This window comes from Lytechinus variegatus, chromosome 15 (assembly GCF_018143015.1).
Source record: "Lytechinus variegatus isolate NC3 chromosome 15, Lvar_3.0, whole genome shotgun sequence".
Classification (NCBI taxonomy): Eukaryota; Metazoa; Echinodermata; class Echinoidea; order Temnopleuroida; family Toxopneustidae; genus Lytechinus; species Lytechinus variegatus.
Window position 1 is genome coordinate 22,910,911 of NC_054754.1, and position 15,180 is coordinate 22,926,090.

General features: G+C 37.3%; 1 protein-coding gene across 1 annotated transcript; it reads left to right on the forward strand.

The window, feature by feature from the left end:
• Nucleotides 1-6,283: 6,283 nt before the first annotated feature.
• On the forward strand, nt 6,284-7,196 carry LOC121428409. Its single transcript, XM_041625008.1, has 3 exons — nt 6,284-6,367; nt 6,441-7,151; nt 7,189-7,196. The coding sequence occupies exons 2-3, from the start codon at nt 6,458-6,460 to the stop codon at nt 7,194-7,196; spliced, it is 702 nt and encodes a 233-aa protein (XP_041480942.1). The 5' UTR covers nt 6,284-6,367; nt 6,441-6,457.
• The last annotated feature ends 7,984 nt before the right edge of the window (nt 7,197-15,180 follow it).

A 15,180-nucleotide genomic window follows, 5' to 3' on the forward strand; every position in this document is an offset into this window, starting at 1 on the left:
TTCTCGAGTGAACATTGTACTGCTCAGTCATTATAATCATTAAGACTTTTTCATTATTATTATTAAATTTATTTAGTTCCATCATTTAGCAAGTGAATTATGATTTAGCTATTTACCTCTTTCTAATTTACTCTATTTCTTTACTTCTTTTCAATTTTTTAACTCTTGCTCGCTAATTCTGATAGCTTAAACATATGATAGATTCATTTTCATGTACATGTATATGTTTTTGGGTGATTGCATTATACTGCTTGTAAGAAATTATATAAACTTATAATACATAAAAATAAATGAATACACAGATGTCGCCACATGGGTGTAGGAGAATATGACACATCCTCTCGAATGAGTTTTTCTTTTTGCAAATTGGCAAATCCAGCCGGCAGAAAACGGGAAATTATTAGATTGATGAAAAACGTTAATTTTTATAACGTTATTTCCTGTCCTTTTCCTTCCTGACAAATAGTTGCTAGGTTATATAGCAACTTGAAGAAGGAGAAGAAGAAGAGGAAGAAGGAGGAGAAGAAGAAGGAAGGAGGAGGAGGAGAAAAAGCAGGAGGGACAGAAGGTGGAGAAAAAAGAGGAGAAGAAAAAGGAGAAGTAGAAGAAGTAAAGAGAAATTGTCATGATTGTCATGAACATCTTTAACATCATTTTCATCACCACCATCATTATCACTATTGTTATCACCACCACCATCATGATCTTCATTTTAATCTTTAAAATCTTCGTTGTTATCATCACCATCAGTGTGTTCTCCAAAATCATTTTCATCAGGACAATTCTTATCTTCGTTATCATAATGCTCTTCATCAAAATAATAATCTTCATCGGCATCATCATCAATTCAACATCAATTTCATCACAACCGTCACCATTGTCATCACCGTCATCATCATCACCATCATTAACATCATTACCATCACGGTCATTATCTTCATCATCATCATCACCACCACTATCATTTTCAATACCATCACGGTCATCATCGTCATCATCATCACCACCACCACCACCATCATCATCATCCCACCATCATCAACACCACCATCATCATCACCATCATCATCATCACCACCATTATCATCATCCCCACCACCACCATCGTCATCATCACCATCGCCATCATTATTATCATCATCATCACCACCACCATATCATCATCGTCGTCGTCCTCATCATCTTGTTTCTGGTTGTCAGTCACAATTGAGCTCGAGTACTAATATTTGATGTATAAACTTACCCCAATATAAGCGAGAGCTGTCAAGGTATTTAGCACAATAATTTAGCAGAATATTCCTTCATAATTTCACAAGCAATATACAAGAGGAGTGAATGGATAATCACTTTGTATTTATTGATCACTCGATGAAAACATTTTATTGTTTTAATTATGTCAGTCATTGTTATATAGTTATCAGTCGCGGCACTACAATCATGACAATGAAAATCAGTATTGTGAAAATTACCATGCTACCACCAAATTAAACCTAAATGAATTGCATTTCATTACATTTATTGCTACAATAACAGCGAAAATGAATTTCGCACTTAAAAATTATTATAAAAATACACATTGAATTGCATACGAAATATATCAAGTCAATACACATATAACCGTAGCTGAATAATTATAAATAACCATGTAATTTGACAACTGTATTGGGTAGGAAAACTGACCCCCCCCCCCCTCACAAAATCATGTGAATCAGAATCGTATCAATTGGTATCACATCAATCGAGCACCGGCAAAAATCCGTTGGGGTGATTATAGTTTACCCCATCCCATTGACTCCTTATTTATAATGGAAAATGATAAATTGGTATCATTTACATCATACCCCTCTTTATCTAGCGATCCTACCCCCCCCCCCCCGATTCTCTTTAATCTGAGAATTCTGACACCACCTTTGACTAAACACACACATGATAGAAATAGTTAGTTTTATAAAAAAAAATTAAGTTTCCAGACACCCTGGTCCAGAGTATATACAGAAATACAACAAAGATATATTCATAATTAAGAAAGAGCTTCTTAACTGTCTATACGCGAATATTAACAAGATATTTTTTAATGTACATTACAAATACCTTCCGAGTAATATGAAGCAGAGTATACCTTGTAGGCAAATTACCTTCTGAAAATCGAAGAAAAAAATAATAAATGAGTTCAATGAAAGAATTTTTTATTGCCACATAATTTAGTACTTTAAGAGCAAAGTGTACATTAAAACGATCACAGATATTTTCCTTTCTTTTTAGCTGATGGATCTTTTGTCCTTGTTTTTGCTCTCGTTGCCAAGCAGTTCATAAATGCATTTGTTTCTTTTCAGGGTCCACATTATCAATACCATACACACGATGTTGTTTTGTGGATCCCCTTCTTTCCTAAGATATTACATCTAAATATACAAGGTGTATGATAACTGATGTTATTCATAAACAAACGAGAAATATATATTTGTAAATTCATCTTGTTCTCAGTTTGAAATGCAAACAAACACATTTGATTGCGTCGTATATTTTCTGTTAGATATCTTTTTTAAAATGTGGTCAAACGCAGTATAGGGAGATTAGTAAAGTATTTCAGAAATTGTGGATTGTCTAGCCAGCTACCCTACCCCCTCCTGCCCCCTCCCCCAGCTAATTATGATCCGTGATCACTCCTCTGGCAATCCCAGGGAAACTTGTCTTCCTTCTAATATCTTGCCATTCACTCTACCCCCCATACTGCCCCCTCCCCTCTCCTCTCCAAGCTAATTATTATCTGCGATTACTCTTCTGGCATTTCCAGAGAAACTTGCCTTCCTTCATCCGATCGATTGTCTTACCATTAACTCTACCCCCCCCCCTACTGTCCCCTCCTCTCTCCAAGCTAATTATGATTCGTGATCACTCCTCTGGTAATCCCAGAGAAACTTGCCTCCCTTCATCCGATCTATTGTCTTACCATTCACTCTACCCCCCCCCCCCCCCTCCTCTCTCCAAGAGAATTATGATCCGTGATCACTCCTCTGGCAATCCCAGAGAAACTTGCCTCCCTTCATCCGATCTATTGTTACCATTCACTCTACCCCCAGCCCCCTCCCCTCCCCCTTGCTGTCCCCTCTCCTCCCTCTCCAATCTAATTCTGATCCGTGATCACTCCTCTGGCGATCCCAGAGAAACATGCCTTCCGCCATCAGATCGCAGTGGTCCCTATTATAATTGAGAAATGAGACAAATATTTGGGTAAATATATAATAAGATTTATGCAATGCAGTACAAGTGACAGCATATTTTCATTACCAGTGTGTATAATTTGACATGAAATATCATCGAATTGACTATTATTATATTGTGGAAAGTTGAGTTTTAGCCAAAGTATTTCCTTCTATAGATAAAGATATTTGAAGCTCGATTTGGCGTCCTCAAAGAAATTTTAGGGATTGGCTATGCAAAGTTTGTTTTCAATAGGACGTGTCATCTGGGTTGCGAGGTTGTTGGATTCCTTGTTTTGTTAAACATGACTAAGAATCGCATCCATCTGGTTTTTATGAATGAAAACAAATCAGTTTAGGGTTCTTTGGATTCCTTTTTTTATTAGTCACAGCTGGACTTTTGTCTTGTGTTCATGACTGAAGACTAATCAGTGAGCGATACTCCTGTAAAAGATAAATTAGTTCCACTTAGCAACAGCGTAGGCACTTTTATTTTGTTAACCAATTAATGGTCAGAAGATATGCAAATTAGCTAAAAGGTACATTGTAAATAGGTATCTAGAAAGACTGTTGAAGGTGAAAGATTGAAGGTCTTAATGATGCAAGGCGTAGTGATACGGTTAGGTTGGTGATGTGAGCAGAATACCTGTAGCATAGCATCGGGCAGGTTATCGGGATTCATTCCTTCTTGAGCTTGCATCAGCGTAGCATCACATTTTTGTGGGTGAAAGTTTGTTGCCGGTGATTCCCAACACTTTAGATCTTCCGAAGTGTGGTACGTACATTTAATTTGAAATGTTATTTGTACTGGTAGTGAATGTTAGTCATATTAGAGTATCAGGATGGAATTATTTTGTGACAAGACTCACTGATTTCCAAACAAGTATTATTAAGTAACACGGATTTGTATATGTGGGACATGTAGACAAACATGTTAGATTTGGAAAGGTCTGTGGTATGAACTGTTTAGTTAAAAATTATGAAAGAGCTATTGAGCATATTGTGATTAATGAGTTATGGCTCTTGAGACATGAGGATTGATGTAATTTTAGGACAATTGTTATAGTAATTTCAATTATGGATAAATAACTGGAATGGTTACCAGGTTAGTTGTCTTATTTTCAGTCTCTAATGTTAACTGGTGGATTTTATCAAGTTCTTAGAAGTCTTTATCATGATACACAGAGAAAATTATTTTAATGGAATGCTAGCATGAAAAAAGTAATATAAGGATGTAAGACGAGTTAGTAATTTTGGATTTGTTCTTTGTTTAACAGCAGTACAAGTAATTTCTACACTGGAACTGAGTCCAGCCAGTGTGGAGTGTTGGTTTACGATCACGGACGAGTGGGTGTTGATCCTGGGTAAGCTGTTGCATTATATTTGGGCGTGGTCTAAGATCTACATTCTAATTATGTGCATGGTGTACAATATTATTTTTGTACTGTATTGATTTTATTGATTTAAATTGAAATCAGAATTGAGGTAAATATAGAGTACATTCCAAGAACTTTAAATGAATTATTGTGCGGAAACCGATTTGACTTATGGATGCTGTCCTTTTGATTGAGGTATTTTGAGATGCCATTGAAGAGTGTAGTTAGTGAGACTTTACAATTTGAGGGGATTTGTATGTCATTTTTGATTGAGAGGATAATGACGATGGTCTCTTTGTCTGACATTCTTCAGGTTTGGTTAGTGTTACAAACATTCGAGGATAAGGATGGTTAGGCAGGCTAGCTGCAAGGAATTAAGCATCCATAACTTGAATTATAATTTGACGCATTTAATGTAATTTTGAATTCAGAAATGCATTCCTATTTTTGTATTGCTGTTTTTATAGAATTATCTATAATATACACTTCAACAGTATGCTCATTTTGTAGGATATTTGCTAAAGGATAGACACTTAACTTTTATAGTGTAATTGGCATCATCTGGTGTCTTCTTCATATGTTTGATAATTGAGAATAAAACGACTCATGTATTAATGCCATTATTTGATTGTATACTTACGATGGCCTTGCTTTATATCTTGCAGGGTTTTTTTCTTTTATTTTTGTCTTGTGATGGACAAATAAAGACAAGTGAACATGAATCTGTTGTGCCCCTTGTACTTCTTGGAAGTGACCTATTCCGAACTACGACAAATGGCGTCACGGACAGGATAGGTCAGGATTAGGCGCCGATTCCGAGGGACAACCCCAGGTTCAACGAGGGAGGTGTTAGACGGTTGGTGCGACGACGGCGTTAGACGGTTGGTGTGACGACGGCGTTAGACGGTTGGTGTGACGACGGCGTTAGACGGTTGGTGCGACGACGGCATCAGACGGTTGATGCGACGACAACAGCGTCAGGTGGTTAGAGCGACAAGAGTGTCAGATGGTTACAGTGACGACGCATCGAACGATTGGGGAGATGAGAGCGTCTGACGGTTGCATCGATGGCGGCTTCAGAGAGAGTGACAGCGTCGACAGAGTGACAACAACTTTGGACAGTTGGAGTGATGGTAGCGGTGGAGAGAAATGACTGTAATATTCAAGACAGAGATGGACTAACTTGTTTCCAGATTTTGAACTGAACTGAACTGATCCTATTTTGATAAAAGAATAGGAATATGGTAAGACAGGGTATGATTAATGATTATGTTTATTCGTAGGTTCCTGAGACCCGATTTGAGTTCAAGAGATGTTGAGAACGGGCGGTGTAGCTGAACATAGCTGACTGAGGGTACAGATGTTTGGTCCAGATTCCAGCCGTAGTTAAGAGTAGTTTTATGCTGTGTAATAACAATTTATTTTTCTCCTATTTCTTTCACAGCACTTTGTAACGATGGCTGAAAGCGGAGTTGCTTGAATCTAATTTAATGATAGATGTTAAATAGAAGAAAAATCCAATAGGTTAGGCTGAGAATCAAATAGTTACTAGGTTCCAATTTGATTATTTTGGGTATACTTTGAAATGGGTTTGACCTTGGATAGCAATGAAACAAAAAAAAACAAAAACAAATAGGGTGAGGTATTTGAAGATTGATTCAGAGCTGTGATTGAGGCTGGTGCAAGAATAAGTTTTGCTAGGGCTCTATTTAAGTATGGCATAGGCTGGATCTTTTCTTGTGGAGTTAGATTTCCTGGAGATAGCTTAAGATAGTAGTTACATAGTTGAAGGCATAAGCTGGATCTTTTCTTGTGGAGTTAGATTTCCTGGAGATAGCTTAAGATAGTAGTTACATAGTTGAAGGTAGTAGATTGCTCAAGATGGCGGAAGAAAAAATGGCGGAGATGTTGCAAACTTTGACTGGTGTTTTAAAAGGATTGAGTGTGCAACAGACTCCACAATTACCCAAAGTGAAGTTACAGAAATTCAGGGGTCCACCTAGGTCTCCTGGGGATCCATCCCTGAAAGAGTGGTTAGATGAGTTTGAGGCCTATAGTAATTGTTATAAGTTAAGTGGAAAATCCAAAGCTCAGGCCTTAGTGGATCATTTAGGTGGGATAGCGAAAGAAGAGATTCTTTGTAGAGCGGATTCTGTCAGAGAAGACTATGACGAGTTGGTTCAGATTCTTAAATCCCAATTTTGTCCTGTAGAATCCCTTCAGACCCTGAGCGCTAGTTTTCACTCTTGTGTTCAGAAGGATGGTGAGTCACTGGCGGACTTTAGTAGGAATTTGATGAGGTACTATTCTCGCATGGAGCAGGCAGCTCCCTCTGAAGATGAAAAGAAAGCATTACACGCATTACGTGATACTTCTTTGAAGGAAGGCTTTGTAAGGGGTGCCAGAGAGGCATTGGTGAGGCGAGAATTACGTAGGATTGAATTGGCCATGAAAAGCAAACCTTTCATGGACATGCGTTCAGAGGCATTGGATCTCTTTAGAGACCAAGAATCTATTCGTAAGATCGGGGTAAAAGAAGTGAAGAGGGAGGACCCTTTGATAGGAATAGTTTCATGTGATAGGGAGTCAGTTGTTGACACTAATGAGCTTAGTGAACTAAGAGGTCACTTGAATCAGCTCCCTTTCCACATCGCTCATTGCCTCCCAGTTCTCTGTTATCGTCGGCAGGACATCAACCCTATACTTGCGGAGTAGCTCGTGCCACTTGAGCTCAGTCGCTGCACGATCAGACATGGTGTTTCTTATGTTGAGTAATATTTTCTTCCCTCCAGAACTTGCCTTATTGCATGCCTCATCTACATCTTGGAGGAGTTCCTTGAAGGTCTTGAGAGTATCCGCGGCAGACTTCGTCGCAATATCTCGGAGACCGAGGACAAAGTACCGATTATCTGATGTTGAGGCATGAAACCCCATTACCTTTTCTCCAAATTTTGATGTTTCGTCAGAGTAGAGTGTTGTGTGCTGTTCACTTGAAAGTTCTGCTGCAAGTTGGTCTTGAGCCACACACAGCCTCTGTACGCTCATATTCTCGACTGTCGTCTTTGAAGGAAGTCTTGAGCACTTTTTTCCGGTTAGGTGGGTTGTGACTGACTCTATGACTGCCGATACCTTGGCCACACCAACGTGATTATCCAGGAGGTCATAGACACAGTTGGTCAACGCAGTGTTGAATCTCCGATTGGTTTTGTCATAAGTCTCGATGACATCTTCTTCTTTTGCCTCAAGTTGCATTTGGAGATCTTTGTTGCTCTCTTTCAACTGTGATATTTCTGCTTTGAGAGACTTAACTGTTTCTTCTAGTTGACAGATCTCATCCCCACACTGGTCATGATTTATTTGTTCTTCAAGCTTCTTGTTCTTTTTTTTGTGGTAATCTTCTCTGTCTCTTGTTCTTTTCACAGCTCTTCTAAGCGTCTGATTGCTCGCAACCTGCTTCTCCAGGGCAGCTTCCTTCGAAGCCAGGGCGGCATCCTTCAACTCTAATTCCTCTGACTTCTCAGCACTTTCTCTAGTAGCCTTTTTCGCCTCTAATTCAAAGGAACAGGTAGAGTGCGCTGCACATATTCCTGAAGACTTTGGCTTCTGTAAGGCTGGATTACACTTGGGAGGAGAAAATGCGCTTGCCAGGAACCTCTGTAATATTTCTTTGGCAAAACCCCTTGTGGAATCTTTGAGTATTACTTTCCTTTCAGCTTTAATTCGGCTAATTGACTTTTCATAGCTACTTAGGGAAGCATTATTCTCAGGGAACAGACTCTTGATGTGCCTTGCTGCTTGAGCTTGGTTCTTGTTTCGAAGCAGCTCTAAAACCTGATCATTTGTCAGCAATGTAGAACCTGGCTCTTTTATATTGAAAAGATAAAAATATGAACAACAAAGACAACCTTTTTTACTTAATGAATAATGCACAGTGTCATGAATTTGTTTTATATAGGGGAATATTTTAGCTATCAAATCTATTTACTATTGTTAATTCATCAGGATTAAATTAAACCTGTTATATGTCATCTGGTAAAAAATGAATTGTTGGTTAATACTATTATAGGGGGGATATAATTAATCAATTTGTAATTATATTTTACAAACTAGGTATTGGAATTTCCTTAAGAGAATTCTTTGAATAAATTGAAATAAGAAAATAAAAAGCCATGTAGAAATGATCATCAAATTATTGTTAATGAAAATAATGATAGTTAAAATAATGATAATCAATGGTAACTTGCATGGTAATCTAGAATTTTAAAAGAAAAGTAAATAAGGGTTACAATTCAAAGATTATATACATTTTAAATCAAGTGAATGTTTATTCTCAACATACTTTTTAACAATCATATTCTTGATAAAATATTAATTTTGCTTTTTATCTGCTTAAACCTTATCTTCTTTTTGACATTTTGTCTTTATTAACTCAATTATTTTACCCTGAATTGGCTAAACAATAGTGGTTCATAAAATATAACAATGCTTCGAGCAGTGGGAATAATAGTGCCAATAATTAAAAATCATAAATTGTCAGATAACCAGTAAGAAATTAAGAAACCAGTAAAATCAATGATTTTGTTAACATAACATGTCATAATATTTATGATTAAATATAACTGGTACACTCATAATTCCCTTTCACTGAAAGCAAATTAGCAAAAGACAGTCACATCCAAACAAAACTTTCTAAAATTAATCCTTTTTTAACTTCAACCCTCCTATACCTACGAAAGCATGCAGGCCCCTGCAGTTGTGATTAAGCCAGAATATACTGCCCAAAATTTTTAAATTGAATTCTTAGTCCTTGGATTATTAATTTAAATATTAATGAGGGAGGGCCTCATTAATTAATTAATTCATCCCCCCCTCCCCCGGGATAGGGTACTCATATTTGGTTTGGATGGGGCTGTCCAAGTGAAAGGCTCAAAGCCCATGCCCATTTTAAGGGCCATTTTTACAAAAAAGTACCTCATCGAGTTAGGAAAATTTGACAAGAAAAAAAATGGACCCAGGCATGGGGGCGTGTTTAGGAATTTTCCAGCATGAATCCATACACTATGTTTAGGAATTTCTTAATTAACAGTTTGGTCCAGATACCTATTTTACTTCCCAAATATGTCAAATAATCCCTTGCATGGGGAAATCGAATAAAAGGGGGCCATAAAATTCGACCCCCCTCCTTAACCAGCTTATTCGTTAAAATTCTTAATTTTCTCTCACTCCTTCTCTGACTCGCTGAGTCTCACAATCCATTCCTCATTCATTGCTTATATCATCAAACTCATGTGTAACATTTAAAATCTTATATTATTACAATAAAATTATTTTTAAAGCAAAGAGAGTTGTCAAAATGTTAAATATTATCTTTCAAACTGATACAATAAGGCGAAATACCCTGGAAACCCCGTAAATTACTATTTGTTGGACTAAGTGCATTTCAGCTTTCCGCCAGAGAGGGCGCTTTTTCACCTTGAAACGATCCGAACTTGAACTCGAAAAATATGACAGGACTTCGATATTGTCTTTCGCGCTTCTTATCGCCGGTCTTATTGGCCGCAAGTTTGGTAGCACTCGACAGAGAACAAGTCAAGCTTCTCAAAAATATGGTTCTTAATATGTTCTGAGGGGGTCAGTTTCGAGCTGTAAGCCTTCAAACATACTTCAAATTTAGGTAGCTTGTCAAAAGTCCACGCACCGTTCTTCATCGTTCTTCCCGCATCCGGGTTTTCGCTTCGGCTTTCCCGCCCAACGTTCCCTTGTCTTCAAAGGAACGGCCGCCATCAAAGGCCCTTTAATGCCACCGTTCTTTTGTTCGTCTTTCCTGCAAGTCTTAATTTCTGTCGAAAGGCCGAAGAATCTATTCTAAATAGCTCCCTCTACGACCAAAAGAAATGTGTGCTTTCATCATGTTCATATTGACTGTCGGATTGAGAGTTCGGGTCACTGTTCTGAACTGTGGTTCGCATCTATCGGGTGCATTCATAAAGCCACGGTAGCTTAAAAAAATCACGCATGTGTCGAAAATCGTTACTGATCTTTCGAATTAGCAGCAACCATGAAAACCTCTTTTTTGCAATTGGAAGACAGTCAATTCATGTTTTAGGTGGGAAAATAAGATTCCACATATTTTCGTTTCGTAGGCCCAAGCCATTCGTAGAATTCACGTCGATTTGGAATATTAATTATTACTCGCATCTCAAACAGGTGTCGAGAACGCCCCCCCCCCAAAAAAAAAAACAGAAGGAAATAGAATGATAAGATAAATATGACCGGAACAGCTTAGCTCTATTAGGCATAGAAAGAAAAAAGATTTACAAAGATTTATTAGAAACTGTTTTAAATAGTTTTTTCATATTTTTGACGGGCAACCATTTCCCCAGGATAACATATTGTCTCTTAATTTTCTTTATCTCCATGTTTTAAAGAAACGGGACCAAAAGGGATTGTGAAAAGAGGAAAAAGAAACTAAGAGGTCAAAGGGAGAGAAAAGGGAGGGGAAACAGAGAGAAATAAGAAAATAATATTGAGATGGAATAAGAGGAACGGTGAAAAAAAAATGAAGGAAATACAGTTGAAAGAGTGGAAAAAACTCGGAAATTTGAGAGGGGTTCTCCCGATTTCTGCCTCTGCATCGAAATCAATATTCATGAGAAAGCAGAGTTGTGTCCTCGCAGAAACCTAGATCAGGTGGGGGTGAAATTATTTTATGACTTGCGTCTTCGGAATGAGAGTACGCATGCGCGTGGACTGGATATTTACGAAATTGTGGTCGTCTATTTCGAAAATTGTATGCCATGATTGAATCAGCATCCTCAAACTTCCTCTACCCTTCTATCACTGGGGATTTGGGGGGGGGAGCCGCCCTTGCCCCTTCCATTATGAGAGGCACAATTAGAATTTGTAATGCAAAATGCAGCCAAAACAGAAGAGTGCCCCCCCCCCTTAAAGCGGAACCTTTTTTCCCCGTCATGGATCCTCCCCTGACCTTTAGACATTATGTTGTATAGATCCGGTTCTTGGTTGGATTTACATTTACAAAGGCCCCCCCCCCTATTGGCGGAGCAAAAAAAGGGAAATAAAGAAAAAAGAGAGGAGAAAAAAAGAAGAGGAAAACATAAGAGGAGGAAGGCGAGTGAATAAGATGATGCGAAGACTTATTAAATAATGTTAATAATCACTACGGCACTGGGACAACCAATTCAAAGAAATAATTAAATATCAACCTTGGGCGGCCGATCGGGGAAAATATGGGTGAAAAAAATCACCCCCCCCCCCCTATTGGCGGAGGCTGATTTAGATTTACATTCTATTCACCCTATCGATCCCCTCTCGGGGTATGAGATTACAACATAAAAACAACATATAACAGACTAAAGTATAACTTCATTTAATTGGTTTAACGTATTAAACGTAATGTTCGGAACTGAAGATAAATACCAACTGTGGTAACGATCTGAAAATTTGTTCGATCAGAATCCAATGAAATTTACCAACGAAGTGCTTGTATAAATGAAAAATATTTGCCAAATAGCACTGTGAAAGAAAGTCGTAAAAGTGCTGAGAAATGAGCGATATAAGCACAGAATTCCATCAAATGTCAGGTATTTTTCGAGGCAATGTTATAATACACTGTCCCACGTATGCTTTTCTGTTTTAGTGATCATCAGAATTATCGATATTGAGCGGCGATTTCATTATTCTACAAAGATAGGTGTATATTAATGTACTAGGTCTAGATTTATGATGAATATTTCGTATCGAAATCGTCATGTAATCATATTTGAAATTGCGCCTGATACGTTGTGCTGTACATGGTCTTATCCTCCCATAGTTATCGATATCGTCATCACCGCTGTTACTATCGCAATCATCTTCATTTCTCTATTATAAGTATTATCTTCGTTAACATTTCTATTATTTCATTATAATTTTATCATCATAAATCGATGGGGTGGGAGAAGGAGGAGGAGAAGAGGAATTACCAAGGAGAAGCAGACGTACATGTAGAATGGAGGAGCAGTAAAAAGGGATGAGATTAATAATGAGAGATGAGAAAGGATACGGAGAGGAAAAGGAAGATAGAGAAAAAAAAGGAGACGCAAGAAGAAAAAGAAGAAGGACGAAGGAAAAGCAGTAGGAGACGTATAAGGGCAGGTACGTGGGCAGAAGAACAACAAGAAGAGAGGGAGGAAGGAAAAGAAAGAAGCAGCAGGAAAGGATGAGGTGGAGAAAAAAGAATAATGAAAGACGACAAAGGATATGAAGAAGAAGAAAAAAAGATTAAAAAAGGAGGAGTAAGAAGAGTAGATGAAGAAGGGAGTGAAGGATGAGAACAAGAAGAATGATAAGATGGAAAAGAAGAATAACGACGGAGAAACAGAAGAAGTAGAAGAGGGGGTGAGTTTGTTCTAAAGTAAAATCAATGTGAGTAGAATTAAATTAATGTTTTTATTTATATTGCACTTGCAGTAATTACATCATTACAATACTAGGATGCCATTATGTTCAATAATTTAAGCTTCAAAATTCGGTAATTCACGGGTGAAGATAAATTATGGGGCCGTAAGCTGCAGGGAGATATGTAGAGTGATATTAGCATTAGGTCATTGCTCTAAAATAGATGGAATGTGATTATTTATTATTAATATTAGTTAGTACACTTACTGGCCTAAAAGCAAAAGTAAATAGGGCCATGATATAAGCTTCTCCGTATAGAGAATTGAACATTATTGACCTTTCAGGATTGCTTGGCATTGATACTCATCGAACTGTTCTTAGTCATTGCCCTGGCCTATGATCATGAAAAAGCAAGATCAGTCACCCGTATAGTAGAGAATCATTGACAATAGCATGCTCAGCGGGTTCGCCACAGAAAACAATGGGAGAGCTAGAAGCTCACAGTCTTGAATTCCCCATATCCGCTGCCGTGATTATTGTCGTAATTTCAATAGATAAACCTACTTCAAAAGACCGTTGGCCCGCCCGATGGGGAATCTTTTGTAATAATGTAGTGTATGAAAGTATGTGTATGCAGTAACTACCGCCCCGAGTTCCGTTGTGCTATTTAAAAGATTTCTTTCACCATCATCGAGTAGCGATTAGCGTGTAAAATCGCATAAATTATCTCACAAAACGGATCTAATGTTCATGATTACCAACATCACCATAATCATTACCATTATCTTTCATTTTTTTAATAATAATAATAATAATAATAGCGGCATATTTACCCAGGGTAGCCACTTCAGTTCCAAAAACTGTTCTGCCAGAGGGCCCTGCAATTATTACCCCGGCTTTAGCACGGCTACCTTGATCGGGCGCTCGAGCATTCGAGGAATTTCTTCCTACCGGGTACCCATTCACCTCACCTGGGATTATATAAACTATAAAATTGATACTGGAGAACGATTGGAAATAGATAATGAATGAATGGTGATGATAACAGTGATGATGATGGTGGTAATTAGAACTTTGAAGTGATATTAATGGACATGATAATACGAATAATAACATCAGTGATAATGTTGATGATTAAACACTAACAAACGAAGATGATTGGTATATTTCCGCCAGTGAACCATGTATAACTTGAGACGCGTTTTTCATTTATCATGTTTGTTATAAAAGGGTTTTCATATCATGATCCTGAAAGACATAGATTATATTTAGTTATCAGAATATCCCTATTCATGTCAGATTGTAAAACATATTAGCTAGCGCTGCACGCTCGCATATTGATTGGTGAGTTATGAAAATTTCAATATTAATTATATTACAAACTAATTAAAATCTCCATTTTATGACAGTTTATCAACAATTTTCGGCTGGCGATTTGCGCGCACATTGATTGTTAAAAATATATCAACTCAGGCATCTTATTCATTATTACAAAAGTGCTTTAAATATATAATATTGACAGATTTCGCGCTCTGATTAGGCTTATTAGATTAATGAATTAATTTATTGATAAATTGTCCCTTTTTCGGAATGGAATATCAAAATTTTCATCTCGCGATTTGATAAGAGAAATAGGAAGACAGTCATAATTTTCACATGATGGAATATTGTTCTTCGAATATCCCGGCCCTATGTCAAAACTCAAAGTAATAATAATGAATCATATATGTTCCTTTTTAACTGTGATCCATATCCACTCACAATTCTACAAATCTCAAATTTTCCTCGCGCTCGCTTCTCTTGCTTAGTTATGTATTTACCTTTTTCATGATTACAAAGATTGCTTAGAACTTCTATTCTTCAGGTAGAAAAGTAAATATTTTCAGCTCACGCTTCGCGCTCGCATTATTTGATTGTTGAAATATGTAACGTTTTCATTTAATTAAAAGTAGCCGTTAACAGATTCTTTTTTATCAGAACGATCAATGCGTACTAAATTCATTCATCTCGTTTAGGATCACAAGCATTGCCAGAATGCTATTTTAGGACAAAATACATGAAATAAAAAATTAAAAATTAGCGCGCGCGCTTCGTGCTCGCACTATTTAGATTAGGCTTGCCAGATTATTTTACATATATTTTTACATTTGATTTAAAAGAATAAAGCTTAAAAGTGACACTATTTGGTTTACATATTATGAAGC